At 38.7% G+C, this 16,111-nt stretch overlaps 1 protein-coding gene across 2 annotated transcripts; it reads right to left on the bottom strand.

Annotated features, from left to right (window-relative positions):
• Positions 1-3,828: 3,828 nt before the first annotated feature.
• Positions 3,829-16,068, bottom strand: ctdsp2 (CTD (carboxy-terminal domain, RNA polymerase II, polypeptide A) small phosphatase 2). 2 transcript variants are annotated; one of them, XM_008414643.3, is made up of 7 exons: positions 15,424-16,068; positions 11,486-11,652; positions 10,022-10,123; positions 9,749-9,805; positions 8,262-8,354; positions 7,821-8,006; positions 3,829-7,276 (listed from the first exon to the last, which is right to left on the bottom strand). In XM_008414643.3, the coding sequence occupies exons 1-7, from the start codon at positions 15,482-15,484 to the stop codon at positions 7,151-7,153; spliced, it is 792 nt and encodes a 263-aa protein (XP_008412865.1). In that variant the 5' UTR covers positions 15,485-16,068; the 3' UTR covers positions 3,829-7,150. The 2 variants fall into 2 exon arrangements, with proteins under 2 accessions (XP_008412865.1, XP_008412864.1); XM_008414642.3 differs by lacking the exon at positions 15,424-16,068 and adding an exon at positions 13,192-13,560.
• Between the last annotated feature and the right edge of the window lie 43 nt (positions 16,069-16,111).

Here is a 16,111-nt window from a genome sequence, read left to right as displayed (position 1 = left end):
ATCTCCTCCCGCTCAGAGGAAACCACTGCGCATGTCTGGAGCTCCGAGTGCGAGTAAAGGTGGAGCCGATGGGTGACAACAGACACTAAGTCACGTTATTGCTCGGATTTTACGGCGCCACCTTAAGTCCCTGAACTTCACATTTTAACGGAAAAAAAGAGCAACGCGACTTGGATGTAACGAGTAACGCGACAGTTTTGTAGAAATGTAGTGAAGTAGAAAGTACAGATACTTACTGTAAAATGTAGTGGAGTAAAAGTAGAAAGTCCCCATTATTAAATCTACTTAAGTAAAGTACAGATACACGAAAACTGTACTTAAGTACAGTAACGAAGTACTTGTACTTCGTTACTTCCCACCACTGGTATTTTATGTATTTTATTTCCAATAAAGGTTAAATGTAGCCAGCCAAGAAATTACTCAAAACATATTTGGTAAAAAGGCTACCTTTAATTACTTTTCCAATAATGGATCACATCTGACTTAATATGTCATTAGACAGAAAAAATACACAGTCTGAACTGGAAATGATTCGCATCATTGAGCCGCCATCTTGGTAGGCAAATGCTGTATGACATAACGTGCAAAGCTTAACATGCTAAAGACCAAAATGAGAAACGTACAAGTAAATAACATTATCAGAAATATAACAAACAAAGGCAGAAGAAACACATTTCCAATCTTTTTCAATGTAAAACTTTTCAAACTAAGGCTTATTTGTTAATGTAAGTACTTTTTAGTGATAATGTATAGTGTTCACTTGTTCACTGTATCTTTTTGACCTACTAAGTCAGTGGTTCTTAACCTTTTTTGAGGTACCGAACCCACCAGTTTCATATGCGCATTCACTGAACCCTTCTGAAGTGATAAATAAAATATGATTTTTTCCCCCCCAAATTCAAGACATAGGGGTGACCCAACTAGACTCTAGTTGGGTCACCCCATGATCACTAAGTCTTCTTAAAGGTAGAGTCTCTGAGATCAGTTCTTCAAAATACAGTCAGTGTTTTCAGCAAAGTTGAGCTGACTGTCCAGGAACGACCCAAGGTATTTAAAATGTGCCACAGTTTCAACAGGTTGGCCATCGAGAGAAACTGGAACCACTTTAAGGTCTTTAGGTGTTTAGATCATTTAATTAGCTCTACATTGTTAAGAGAATGAAAAATTTATAATAAATAATAAAGCCTTTGCAGTAGGGCTGCACAGTGGCGCAGTTGGTAGAGCTGTTGCCTTGCAGCAAGAAGGTTCTGGGTTTGATTCCCGGCCCCGGTCTCACTGCATGGAGTTTGCATGTTCTCCCTGTGCATGGTGGGTTTTCTCTGGGTACTCCGGTTTCCTCCCACAGTCCAAAAACATGACTGCCAGGTTAATTGGTCAGTCTAAATTGCCCCTAGGTGTGAGTGTGTGTGTGTGTGTGCATGATTGTTTGTTCTGTGTGTCTCTGTGTTGCCCTGCGACAGACTGGCGACCTGTCCAGGGTGACCCCACCTCTCGCCCGGAACGTTAGCTGGAGTGGCACCAGCACCTCCTGACCCCACCGAGGGACAAGGGTGTGAGAAAATGGATGGATGGATGGACTTTGCGGTATTCTGATTTAGTAATGTAATTATATTAGTTGTGTTACCACCCCCACGCCACTAGAGGCAGTAGCAACCCCGAAAAGATGCGACTAAGGAGCAGATTTAGAAATACACCGAAAGCTACAGAATGTGGTAAAAACTGAGTTTTGCTGAAGTAATTAAAGACATAAGTTCAAATCCCTGCTGAGAGTGGAACTCCTTCAATCAGGGCTCCTCCGCAGCGCTGATTAGTTAAGCAATGTAACGTGATCCTCTGATTAGCTAAGCAATGTAACGTGATCCTCTGATTGGCTAAGCAATGTAACGTGATCCTCTGCAGCAAGTGACGTTAAAGCGGGGCGTCATCACAACTTTACACAAGTGTGTCTTTACCTCCGGCAGAGGCTCCGCCGAACTCCTGAGACCGACTCACCGAACCCTGGGGTTCGACCGAACCCAGGTTAAGAACCACTGTACTAAAGGAACAACAAGCTTGACAGATGGAAAAAGCATACCACTTAACACAAAATGATTAGATTTGCATAATTAGTTTTTCATTCAGTGAAGTTACTTGCACCGGGTAACTTCACAGTATGCAGAAACTTTACGCAAGTAAGAGTAGCAATACTTTCTAAAAAATATTACTCATATAAATGTATAAAGTATAATATGGTAAAACAACATCTATAAGTATTTTTTTTTCTTTTCCAAAAAGTTACTCAAATAAATATGATTGAATGAGGCTATACCCAAAATGGCATTAAAACTCTGCAATGGCCCTTTAATGAAGCTCCGAATCGGACGCCAACTTCATCCTCGTAGAGCTGCAGTGACGTTCGCATTTCGGCGACGTTGTTGCGTTTGGTAAATAAATAATCTGCTTTGTTTTATGTGAACACTGCCTGTGAAAACAAATGTGTAATTTTATAACAGAGCCGCTACTCATTGACGAATCTCTTTGCCACTTCCTGATGCGTTAACTGGGGAAACGTTCACCTAAAATGGCCGTCATGTAACGAGTCGCTTCTTTGTAACCAGAGACTGCGAAACGACGTCATTGCTTGATTACAAGACTTAATGTTAAGTCTAATTTTAGTTTTTAGTTTGAACGTGAATTAAATATCAGAGGGCTCATATTTTACCGCCAAATAATTAGTTTGGCCATATAGAAATAAGTTAGAGCTATTTATGAATGCGCCTAACAGTTCAGTAGGTTTCATTATGACGGGCATGTAAAAATGTAAATATCACTTTCGTTTTGAGTTAATTTCGCCTACGTCGAGATAAATACGCAGTCCTACTAATGTCTTTTTACCGATACATAATCAAGAATTTAGTTGTTACCCCTAATGTGATTGAACCCAAAATGATCCGCGGAAGTTTTGGTAATTATTTCTTTCTCATTTGAAAACATTGACACACAAAAAAAAGTTATGTTATATAATTTTTAAAAATGTTTTTAAGTAAAAATGTCCATCCAGGTTTATTTTCTTTGCATGTTTCAAAACAATCAATGTGAATTCTTAGAAGTGTTTTAAGATCATACAAAAAATAAAAAATAAAATGAGCCATTGTATCCTAGGAATTTTTTGTTTCTTTTACAATATTAAACACAAATCAAACTTGACTGAAAAAAATAAATAAAAAGCTATCACCATTTATTTATCTTTTTATTACTGGTTTGTTTAAAAAATATACATATTTACCAGATTAGAAGCATTTGATTAGTTTATTTTTGTCATAAAATTCAAAATATTAAACTGAAATATAACCCATATTTCTATGTTGTTTTTAAAATATTAAAAACATAAAATCCCCAGCAAAAAAATAATTTATTTAATTATTAATTCTAGACAACTGTAGTAAGAGCTTTTTTATTCTGTATGCCTTAAAGATATATGTCGTATATAGTCTGTTGTCTTTTAATGTACAAATTTACAAGCACATTTTGTTAGAACAAGCTAAGTAACGAAAAATGTCAAAATATAATAAAATGGACCGGTTTTTATATCTTTTTGCTAGAGATTAAATTTTTTTAAACTAATTTAAATACACGAAGTAAAATCAAACCAAATTAAAACAGACTGCATTAAAAAAATAGGTGATATTTCCATTTAACACTTTATATATTTTCCCAACGTCTTGTTCTTTTATTACTGATTTCTTGCAAATTTAATCACCAACACATGCATTAACTGTAAGATGGATGTAAATATTTATAGTTGTAGCTTAAATGAAAATGAAAGGAACACATACAGTACCAAGAATATAAAATATAACCAAATTTTATTGTAAAACCAAAGTTGGTAGCACCTTTTTCTTTTGTTTTTAGAATTTTGGTCAGATCAGGTATAAAAAGTTTATTTTATTTGTATTTTTTTGCAACACACAAAAGAATTGAGACTTCTTCAAATACTCTTGGTCATCACAACATACATTTTCATTTTCATATTTGACTCACCAACATGCAGGCAAGAATTGCATCAAACAAACATCGTAAAAACCATCCTACCAAAGAAAACCTCATGAGATACGACATGAATAGAAAACATGATGTAAGCACAGATTCACGCTTGTTCTGTAAATTATATTTGAACAGGTTGAGGATTATTCCATCAGCAAAAGGTGTTATATAGGCACAGATAAACAGCAAAACACAAGGCCAGCCTCAGTACAGGCAAAATGGATCACAATATAAAATGTTGCGCATTAAGAAGTTCTGGACAATTACAACTTTATTTTGGCCAATAAATATATATAGAAAAAACACTTAGCAATTTCAAAATATCAAATTTGATAGCTTCAAGTGTTGCACTGTAAGTACCAGAGCTGCTGGCATCCCCACCTGTTTGCTCCTGACAGTGTTTTTTTCTCACGCTCAGCATGACACCAGGGAGTGTGCAGGCCTCCAAAATCTCTGTTCAGGCGTTTCTCTGTCCCTCCGTTTCCAAAAGGCACAGTTTTTACTTTCAGCACTGTCGATATAAAACGAGTGCAAGCTGTTTGTCGTTTGGAAAGAAAGAAAAACACAGTAACAAATGAAGTATTGTCTGAAAACTCTTAACGTTTACGCTCATCCTATGTGCCAGCTTATCCAGTGTAACCGTTTACATCGGACCAAAGATCTTCGCCCGTTTACTCAACCATATCAATCTGAAAGTCGATTATTTATATTGCATGTTTGGGGGAAAAAAAGTTTGTTTACAGCACAAATGAGTAGAATCCACTTTGATTTGATGTATATATAAAAAAAAGCATACAGCAACATTTACAGTTCCATAAAAAGTATTCGCCCCCTTAAAGACTTCTCCAGTTTTTGCTTCTTCATCTCAGACCTTCACCCTCTACAACTGGAATAATCGTTCAATAAGCAATATCTAAATAGAGACTCCACCAGAAGTGTAAGCATCACAGCACCTGTTATAGTTTTAGAAGGCTGGAATATTAAATAATTTGTATCTTTTACATTATATAGCATAGAAACCTTTTAAAAATATAAATAAGGCTATAGACTTCTGAAAATCATAGATCCACCTGGGCAAAGACTGACACAGCTCAGGGAAACTAAAACAAATTTACAGAAGTTTTAGTGAAATAATAGCTATAAAACTGGGGATTTTGCATGTCTAAAATCATTTATCTTTTTTTCCTCCCCCAATTGTAGTAAAACAACAAGAAATTGTAATATCTGATTCCACTTGAAGGGTATTTTATGGAAATCCTGGGTAAAAAAAAAAGAAGAAAAATTACAAGACATTTAGGCACATTTTACTAAAAAAAAAAAATTACAAAAAATTTTATACTTTTTTGACACTACCAGAACTCCATACAATGTCTTTTTGATTAAGGTTCCTGATCACTGACATTTGTCTTGGGTATAAACCATAAATGCTTTTCATCAGCTTCTAGCCAAGAGTCTGACGTTGCCATGGATACCAAATATGCCTGTTTAACAAAGGGGGTGTGCAGTAATGAGTGTAGGGAAACTCATTAAGTTTAAATAAAGCATTTTCAATAACTGGCAGTGATTTTTTTTTTTTTCTACAGTGGAAAACGGTTGGCCCAGGCAACATTTGGCTTGACGATCCAGGCTAAAGCCACTGGATGATCATATTTCTGACCCATGTTGTCTTCATCTATGATATCGTCCTTCAGCCTTACGCCGTTTTAACTCCTCAGAGTCTGGTAGACTCGGCTCAACTGGGGACCAAAATTGCAACATGGCGCGTTTGTTTTGGTTGTATTTACCCAGAATGCCCTGCGCTTTAGCCCGCTGGTCTCCAGTCCAGAGTTCACTTCAGCCCAGACCTGGGTTTTTCAGAGTTCGCTTTCGCATTCACATTTCTCCAAACGAACCAAACTTTCTAGGCAAACAAACTCGAGTTTGATGAAAGCATGCATCTTTAAAAACGGCATTGTAACCTTTTCCAAACCGATAGATCTCAGGGATCGTTTATGTTTAGGTCAGAGGATAATGTGTGATCTTTTGGGCTACTTCATGTCATCAGACAAGTACTATTTAACTTCCTCGATTCTAAAAAGTGTTGCTAGTGAAATTAAACCTTAACCCTTCTAGACTGGACGTGTCGGCGCAGACACCTCTAAATTTGCAGTATCGTAATTCCGCCATACGTAGCGCTATCTGAAAAATTCCAACGGTTTCTAAAAAGGCAGACGTTGCACTTTCCAGCAAGTTTCGGGTTAATGCGGAAACTTCGCAGCTGCAGAGAGCGTAATTAATTGGGGGTTGGGTGGGGGCACTCGTTTAATAGGCGGTATATTGCGAAAATAACTTGCTGGATATTGAAAGTTCCGGTTGTTATGGATACATGGGTAAGTATATCATCTCACAGGACATTTAAAGAACTACTTACAATTAAAATAAGGAAGATTTATATAGGCAGACGCTCGAAAATCCGGCGCAACAGGGTTAAAAATATGATTAATCGCAGATCATGTCAGATATATTGGACCGAATGAATTTGGAAAGCTTTTTTCCCCTCAATAATTATTATATAAAAATAGTTTTTGTCTAATAATAAAGTTTTTTTTTTGATGATTTGAAACATCTAAGAAGAAAAGCAGAAGAAATCTGTAAAGGGGGCTAAGACTTTTTCACAGAACTGCACATCTGTCGACCGCAGGAGGTACACCATGTTATTACCGAACTGGGTTGCATAGAGAAACAATGTTCACCATTTAAAAATAGATTTCCTTATATAAAAAAAGGAATCTATAAATGTATAAAAATCTGGTGGAATTAAAAAACTTTTTTTTTCACTCTTGTTCCTTAAAAGGCACAATAAAGCAAACCATATCCAAAAGTCCAGTGAGGGCAGGCAGACGTCTGCTTTGGCAAAAGATCCACTTTCATATTTAAACCAGCTGGAGTGATTGTAATGGGATGGCTTTGGTTAATTCCCAGTCTTTTCTTGTAGTGCTTTTATTAAAAAAAAAAATTAAAAATTAAAAAAGAACAGAAGTGGTTGTCATGATCGCCAGGTTTGGGCTAGATCCCCAAACCAGCTGCACGTGAGTGCGAAGGTTAAACGAAGCGGCTGCGTCTTTGTCTGGGCGAATGAGGAGCAGAACTACTGTTCCCGGAGCTGGTCCAGCCGGGTGTAAACGTTTTCGGCCTTACTGAGCTCCTCGAACACGGGCAGCAGGTTGAGCAGCTCGGCGTCGTCTGCGTCGTCAAACCATGACACCACGGGAATCTGGAGGACAACAGAAAACAGATCGTTAACAGAGATGAGAAAGTCCTGAATGAAAGGGACGATTTATTTTTCTTTAAAAAATTACAAATGACAGGAAATATTTTTAAAAACTGGCTTCTACGTAAATAATTCCTTCTCAGAAACGGTTTTGTTGTCGTCTTACAATCCAGAAACCACTTGCTGCATTCTTATTGGTTGTGCAGGAGACTCTACTTCTGCTTTTCAAAGATGTATGGTTGTATGATTGCACATCTGTTTGCAGCCATTTTCTCATAAAAGTGTAAACGATGAGTTTGGAGGCGTGGCCAGCAGCAGGTTATTTAGATTTAAAGGGACAAGATGCCCTAAAACAGTTCATTCCAAATTGACAAGACAAAAATTTTATTATCTAATTTGGTGCAAAAAAAACGTAATGATTACGTTTTGTATCGCTGATAAACCTATCCTAACCTGTTCAAGGTCACCTTTAAGTAATATCGCCCACAATTTTTAAAACCAAATGGGTCGGGAAGCGGGAAAAGGAGGCAGACGTCGGTCGACTCACAGCATTATTAGGGTGGAAGATGTACGAGGCAGGGGAGTTATCCAGGATGAGGGTCCTGTTCAGGTCCCTGCCCAGGCGGCTCAGGTCTTTCACGTAGCAGCCCTGGTGGAACACGCAGGATTCCCGGAACAGCCGGGTCCGAAACACGCCGCCCTGATCCAGCAGGTCCGTCACTGGGTCCGCATACTGGAGGAGGAGGGAGAAGAGCGGGGACGTGCGAGGACACACTAATGAAGAACTGTCTATGGATTGTTAGAGCTGTGTATGTGTTCAGGGCGTCTAATAATAAGGTCAGGCAGCTCTAAAAAAAAAAACAGGAACTAAAGGCGAGAGAAAGCAGAACAACATCTGACAGATCAGGGCTTAAATCAGCCACGCAACACTTCAACTTGCTGACACACAATAAAAAATAAAGATGGAGTTCAGGATCTGTTTTTGTACCTTAGCAAGACTGGCTGTAAACAGCACACATTCAAACATTTCTCCCATTCTCCGCAGGAACTCATCCACGTACGGCCTCTTCAGGACATACACCTGGAGAGGCACACAGGCTGTAAGCAAAACAGGTTCACGTTCATGCACACACCCCGCCCCCCATCCGAATCATGCATCAGCTGCTCATGACCTCTTCCTGAAACAAGTAATCAAGAATAGGCCGCGCCAGCGTGAACCAGCCTATCCTGGATTACTTGAACCAGGCGGAGGCCCACTGGGGGATTCCTTACCAGCACATCAAGTCCAAAGGAATCACATTTACACATGTTCAAATATACACAGGGGTGCTCAGCTCTAAACCAGGGGTGTCCAAACTTTCAGTCACGTGGGTCAAAATCGCCAAGTCAAAACTAAAAATCAAACAAATAAAGCCATTGTATATTTTTAGTTTTGTAATAAGGGATATTTGGAATTAATTATTTAGTTATTGATTAATCGATTATTCTCATGATTAATCAATTAATGGGATAAAAAATTGTCGCGTTTACTGATTTTTAATTTAGCCACTTAAGTCTTTTTATACAATATTAAAAAAACATTGCAAGATGCAAATAAACAAATAATTAAATTCATTTTGTGAAATAAAAAAATAAACATTTAATTGCATAAAATGCAATACATAACATTCCCTTAGTCCATGCTGCAGCTAAAGTAATATTTATAACATCAACATGTGAAAGGTTCAGCCCTTTCTGCTGGACTTTTCATCATTATAGTGTTTTTTTATATTATTAACCAATTAATAAGAACTGGGTAATAAAAGGAGCGTAAGATTTGTTTTTACAGAACATGAACTAGCTGAAGCATAAACAATGTCACTTCCGGAGTTTTGGGCACATTTTACAAATGGAGAATTTTTATTTTTTTTATTTTAAATCCAACATGTACACGTTTTTGTACAGTTTTGCTTAATTACTGTTGATTCCTCAGAAAAATTTCCTTTTTTGAGTCCATATACTCCGATTAACAATGAATCCATTACTAAATTGGTTGATGATTACTTTAATAAACGATTAATCATTATTAAGCTGATTAATCATTTAATTTGATTAAACCTTTCAACTCTTTTCTACATTTTATGAAAGTTTGGTTGTAAACAGACGAATACTTTATGTTGTACTTAACATTTTCCATCGCAAGAAAATCATGTCAATAAAAATGTTTGCCTGATTAAAAATACATTTGTGTCATCCTCAAACTGTACAAACAGCCAAGGGACACTTTGGACACCCCGAATTTTAAACATATTTTTTTCTCTTCTTGTTAAATAAAAAGCAGTAACATTTCCTGTGCATGTCAATAAAAACGGTTTTCCTTTGATTCCACTTTCTGTTCAACATCTGGCCAGCAGGGGGATCCGTGGCCACATCTCTGTGTGAAAACCTAAAGGACGGGCTCCACCCCACTCGCCCACAGCAAACATGGCCATTTACCTGGTGTGTGGTCCCCTCTATCTCCACCGGCACGATGAAGTCTGCATTGCTAATGGGCTGGAGGGGAGAAGACAGAGGGAGAGAGGGGAGGGTTGGCACGCCGCGTACATTCACATGGCATTACATAACAACCAGGCAGCGAGTCGCTCCACAACCGCCCTGCATGAAGCAGGGTTGGAGGCTCCAGTCCAAAAAATTACTGCTTTTTATGAAGAAAAATGCATCCAAAATGCAAAAAAATATATAAATAAAGAAAAGCAAAGGCAGATGTACCTTGAAGGAGCTGTGCACCAGGGTCTCATCCAGGTCTATGACCACGCAGACCTTCCCTTGGTCCTCGGCATTCAGCTCAGGCAGGAGACTAACTTCTGATGGCTGCGGAGAAACATCAACACTTTTACAACAACACAACTCGTCCCTACAAGGCAGAGATTTATCTGGAAATCAATCCCGACTCATTCGATGTTCTCTCTTTGGGGAAAATGAGATTAGATGAGTTCAGTTTCAGGAGAACAGGGAGGATTATCTCCTTTCGCATCTTTACATGTTTTTGGTTGATTTTCTAGGAGGGAAACAATAGAGTCATTTTTTAAGATCTCCATCTTTCCATGCAGATGGGGTTTAATAATTAATTTATTACGTAACAGGAATGGCTCATCTGTTAGGGACGGAAAACGAAGTTAGAGGAAGACGCTTTTTGTGAGCCTGTAAAAAGCAAAGTAACACCCAAGCAGGGACTGGTTTTTATTACCAAACGTGAAGCTAAACGTTGCAGAATCACTCAGACGGGCTGATTTCAGCATTCATCTGTTTTAAAGCAAAGTAAAGCTGCAACATGAAAATCTGCAGGATCGCTTGGTATTTGGTAGCAGGGCTGCAGATGTCAATTATTTTAGTAATCAATTATTGTACTGATTAATCAAATAAAAATTCATTTAATTATGCATTTATTTAAAAAAAACTATATTAAGATTCAAATAAACAAATTATTCAGTTGTCTTGTTATTAAATTAAAAAATAAACATTTTATTGCCTAAAACGCAGAAACAGCATTCCTTTACTGAACTACTGACTATTTGCATCTGCAGCTAAAAAATACTTCCAACATCAATATTTCTGCTTGACTTAACATCAACCCAGTGCAGGATTAAAACACTGGTTATTTTTTGGATAAATTAATTAATAACTATATAGAAAAAGATGCTTAATTTGAGATTTTCTTCACAGAATTTGAAACGGGCAAAACTAAAACTGCTACTTGAGAAGTTCTGGGTAAGACATATTTATGACAAAAAAATGTTTTTTTTATCTTAAATGCAAAATGTTTATATTTTTGGACAGTTGTGCCTTATTTATCGCTCTGATTAAGTTGTTTTTTTTTAGAATATTGTCTTTTTTTTTTTTTAAAGTTAAATTCCAGTTAAAGATTAATCGCTTACTAAAATTAGTTGATGATTATTTCAATAATCGATTAATCCGATTAATCATTGCGTCATGTTATGCATTTATGGTTTTAGGACAGTTGGGGGGACTTTTACTGTCCTATATGTCCATATCTGGTGCAGATTTTGTGGCAAAATGATAAAATATGTGCAGAATATCACAAAACAAAATAAGGATGAAAAAGAGTGAAACAGGAACGAACATTTAAAGAATCAGCACTTGGCCACCATCTATTACATGTAATGAAATGAATCCTAAACAAGCCTGATGTGAAGGTTTTTACATCCATGTTACCTTGACAACCGTCCCATTTTCCTGCGACTCCAGCAGGGCATGCTGGGAAGGCGGCGGCAGTGGCGGCTGAGGCGGTTTGGGGCCATCCTGGACTTTGAGGCAGCAGAAGAGTGCTTTGAAGATGTTACAGCTCCGAGGCTGTTTCAGGGCAGAGCGGCTCACCTGGCCTGAAGGGGCGAGCGAGAGAAAGAGAGAGAGGGGACAATCTTAAGTGGGGCCTCAGCTTTTAATCCCACAACTCCCATAAGCTAACTTAAAAAAAAAAAAAAAGCTTAATGTACTGTAAAGAGATGCAATTTGCCAGCAAAATCTACTCTGAACTTTCTATTTTCCTGAAGGCACCGTCCATCTGTCGACATGCATGGCAGAGACCCATGCACAGAAATCTGTTTCTAATGCGCCTGCCGCTGCTGCTGCTGCTGCTGGAAATGGCTGGTACAGGTTACATAATCGCAGAGGGCGGGAAAGCCCACACTTTTCAGCGGAAAACACAGACAGAAAACATTCCAGCTGTTTTAAACTCCCAGGGCCCTTTTCGGCCAGAAACGGCCAGCCGGACCGGACCACACCGACAACCGCGGCTCGCCTTTGATCAGACCCGAAGCTCCATGCAACACCTGTGCTGCAGACAAAGAAAAGGGGAGGAAGGCATTCTTGCGAGTCTCCCCCCCGCCCCCCCCCGTACCTCCCTCTGGTGCATTTCGTGTGAGGACTTGCAAAGAAACATGACGAGAGTTTAAAACTCATCAATATTGTGTGATCGCTGGAATAAACACGCAAAGGAGGAGGGAGAGTGGAGAAAACCGAGATGCACCAATTAGGCTTTCACTGGCAGAAACCGATTTTTGCTTCTCTTCTTTACAACCTTTTCACATAAAAAAAGAACAAAAAGTTGAGAATCAAGCTGAAAACTGCATCATTGTATAAATTAGGGCACATTTCTATAAGTGCAAAACTCATAGGAGAGCTTCATTTTTCTGCATTTAATGAAAACAAAATCAGAGCTGAGAAAACAAAAAGTCAGATTGTATGTTAAAAATGCATCTTATTGCTGTAAAACTAAAAAAAAAAGTGCATCAAAGTGTGTTTACAGTTAATGCTTTTAGAAAATTGAAAATGAGTTTTTTCAACATCTAATCATCCAACCAGCAGCCTGCACCCGGACCGGCGCTGCTCTAAACGCGTAATGCAAACACGGCAACAACCCTGTTACACAACGCCATGTTGAGACAAAGCACGCTGCAACTCAATACAGTTACTGCAGATAGGCATGCGACCTTTTTCCCTTTATAGACGACGTTACGGATAAAGATTTAACACACACATTTGGCATTTAAATCAGCCTTTTGGTTTCCAGGGAAAAGATACGTATGACATAACACAGAAAAACTCCCCTTCAACGGAAAAGGATGGGAAGATTAATCTCTCAGAGGTTTATCAGTGACAGACAGATGGATCCAAAAAAAATGCAAAATATCTCACAAGCCCACACAATCTAAAAAAAAAGATACAAGCCAACGAATCTGACACTCTAAGGCTGGATTATCTTCTATGGATAAAACATGAACCAAGCATGAATTAGTGAAGCAAAGCCTCTTTCAATCCTGAGCAAAGTGTGCAAACAACCAAATGTTTTAGAGCGGCGCTACAATGGGCGTGTAGAGGACGGGGAGTGTTTGTGCATTCCGCTGTCAGCGCCGCCGCACCTGATTGTTCCTTATTGCGACCAGCAAACATCCCAGCGTTCATGCGCGGCCGGATGCACGCCCAGTTCCTGCTACGAAAAAAAAAAAACACAAAAGCGGCGCCGCGATCGGCTGCAGCCAGAGGCACGCATGATGCTTCTGGCGTCCAGAGGACAGAAACAGTGCTGTGCCTGCTGCTGGCAGGGCGTGGGACGGTGCCAAACCAGCCGGAAACAGAAGCAAAGCACATCCGAGAGAAAATTCCTAATTCAGCAGGTTTTATCCTGATGTCGATCGATTGAAGAAAACACATAAAAACTAAAAATGTACTCAGTTTTTAAACAGTTAGCCAAACTCAGAAATGTACCATCTAAGCCAAAAGCAACAACAGAGTTTTTGGAGTTTTGTTTTTGAACTTTTCTACATTTTCAAAATGCTGTAAATTAATATTTTTAATTACAAGATACCAAAAAAAAAATAAAAAATCAGCTAAAAACACGCTAAAAACAGTTTTCATGATTTCAAAACGGCGTTTGACATCATCTGAGGGAGGAGTCAGGACAGATATGAACAGAAATTAAAAAAAAAAATTATTATGTACTATTATAAAGTTAATTACGTTATGCTAATTATTATATATGATAAGTTACAATTTCAAAACATTTTCACCACGCCGTTCATTTAAAATACTTTAAATGAGGAGAAACAATCTACACTGACACGCTAAGGAACGCAATAAAGTCTGTACACTAGCTGTTGCTGCACACTGCATGTCAGCTGGCTGAAAACAAAAACAATCCAGCCTATTTTTTAATATATTTCTGGTAGCTAGTTGGTAACAATTGTCATTTTTTTCCTTTTAAGTAAAAATAGATGCATATTTATTGGTCAATTTGTGGCTTTACAATATTGCATACATTTCCACTGATTTTACATTTGTCAACTTGCCTATTAAGCTCATGGAAAATTCAGTTTCTATTAGAAATTAGGATTTTTTTTTAAACTCAGTCACAGAAATTAATTATGTTTACTTTGAATTTCTTTGTGTAGAATATTCTTTTTTTATGGTTTAAGTTCCCAACACTGAAGTAATAAATCTGAGACACTGACTGCAAGAATGATTAGCACTTATAAAGTAATTGTATTTATTCTAATAATAATTAAAGAAAAATAGAATAATCAGAGGTGCCTTCAATGGGTTGGACTATAGAGGTAGTGGGTGTGTCTCACATTTTGCACATCGTGTTCCTTCCTATAAACATACGCACACACATTATGCAGTTTTCCAAGAATATTATTTACTTGAATTCTTCTAGGTTTTAATTAGGCTACATAGGCTGTTAATATTTATTCTGATTGTGTTTATTGTTATTACTCATTTGTGTACATTTTTGACACAAATAATGTGCTTTTCAAGATTATAACAACTTAAAACAAGATGGGTTAGGTTAGATGCATACAATATGTTATTTTTTATCTATTTGGTTTATTTTCTTAGAGTTCATACATTTTGTCCTCAAAATTTCCATAAAAACAGTTGCAACATCAATTTTTTTTAATAAGTAAGCCATTAAATTAAATTAGAATTAGCTTCTAAAATGCTATAGCTGTTTAAACTTTTAACATACTCACATGATCAAGAGAGAATTGAACTTTCTTCCCTTCCTCTTTCAAGCAAAACAGTTTTTTTTTTTATTGCTAACGTTCCTAATAAAGGGGTTAAAAGCCCCCTTGGCCCCTCCTTAGTGCCGCCACTGACAATAACACGAAGAGGAGCCACAGATTTGCACCCACTGCAGAAAGAGACAAACAGGATCAACAATAGCTAAGCCCGGGCTGTAATGGACATCGTGAACTATAAAACACATTTTCTGTGTTGTTATATAAAACTAACGCCGGACGTCTTCATTTGTAATTTGATGCTATTTCCCCCCCCCCTCTTCTTCCTCTCTGGTGATCTCAGAAGAAAAACAGATTTTTTTTTTGGCGCCATATAAAATGAGCAGGATAAGCGTGGGTATTCCACAGTGATCACTTAAGACCTGCGTGGAGTGGAGTGGAAGAGGAGACTGGGGTGGAGGGGGGGGGAAATGCCAAAACAAGGCAGCGCGCCTTTCAGACCGCAGCCCTCAACTGTCAAATAAAAACAGGCGCTCTTCTTACAAGGTTTTATTATTACACATAAACCCAGCTAGCTCGGGGCTCCGAGCAGTGGGCATAAACACAGCAGCTGTGGGGTTTTAATGAGCTCACCTGCTTTCGGTGACACTTGGACGTCTTCTTTCTGCACTTGGGTGATAACAGAACTTTCCATCTGACAATCACGGAGCCCTCAAAATCCTCAAATCCTGTCCCCGAGCACTGATGATGGGCGTCCCTCATTGGGGTTTTTTTTTTTTGTTTTTGTTTTGATAAGGCGACTCTAAGCAGCAGTATTCACCGAGGTTACCGTCCGTGTGACCCGCCTCAGTTACGGTCCGGATTTATCTCGTCCCTGCCTGGTTTCTTTCTTCTCCACACCGATGCTTCTTGTTCTTCAGTCGGCTGCCTCGGGAGGAAGGAGGAGGCAAAGGGGGGGGCGAGGCACTTGGATATGTTTCCCGGAGGTTATCCGACTCTCTGCCCGCTCCGTCTCCTCGGGTGTACCGCTACTATTTGGTGGTGATAGCCGCCGAGCAGCCCCCCTCCGCCGTCACTTTTGCACCAACAACATGGAGAATCCAGGCGAGAGAAGGAAAACAACCGAGGAAATGGGGCAAGGGAGGTCGGTTTCAAGCCCCCCCTTACTACAGATAAACAACACCGCCCGCGCGGCCCCGAAGAGCGGCGAAAACCCGCGTCTGTCGCTGCGAAACGTAAAATCCGACACAGAAAAACGGATTCCGGGCGGTAGTTGGCTGTAAAATGCGGGTTTTGATGTTATGCGGGGTTTTGTTTTTCC

Source organism: Poecilia reticulata, chromosome 7 (genome assembly GCF_904066995.2).
Source record: "Poecilia reticulata chromosome 7, P_reticulata-male-v2, whole genome shotgun sequence".
Taxonomy (NCBI): domain Eukaryota; kingdom Metazoa; phylum Chordata; class Actinopteri; order Cyprinodontiformes; family Poeciliidae; genus Poecilia; species Poecilia reticulata.
Note: the sequence above shows the minus strand (reverse complement) of the source record. Positions and strands in the feature narration are given on the sequence as shown.

Bases quoted from the DNA above. Each gene is read 5' to 3' on its own strand.
- ctdsp2 (XM_008414642.3), bottom strand. From the start codon at position 13,483: ATGTGTTTTCTTCAATCGATCGACATCAGGATAAAACCTGCTGAATTA. The intron at 10,124-11,485 runs GTAACATGGATG...GTTTCTCCGCAG, and splicing joins AAAATGGGACGGTTGTCAAG to CCATCAGAAGTTAGTCTCCT. The intron at 9,806-10,021 runs GTACATCTGCCT...TCTCCCCTCCAG, and splicing joins TGGTGCACAGCTCCTTCAAG to CCCATTAGCAATGCAGACTT.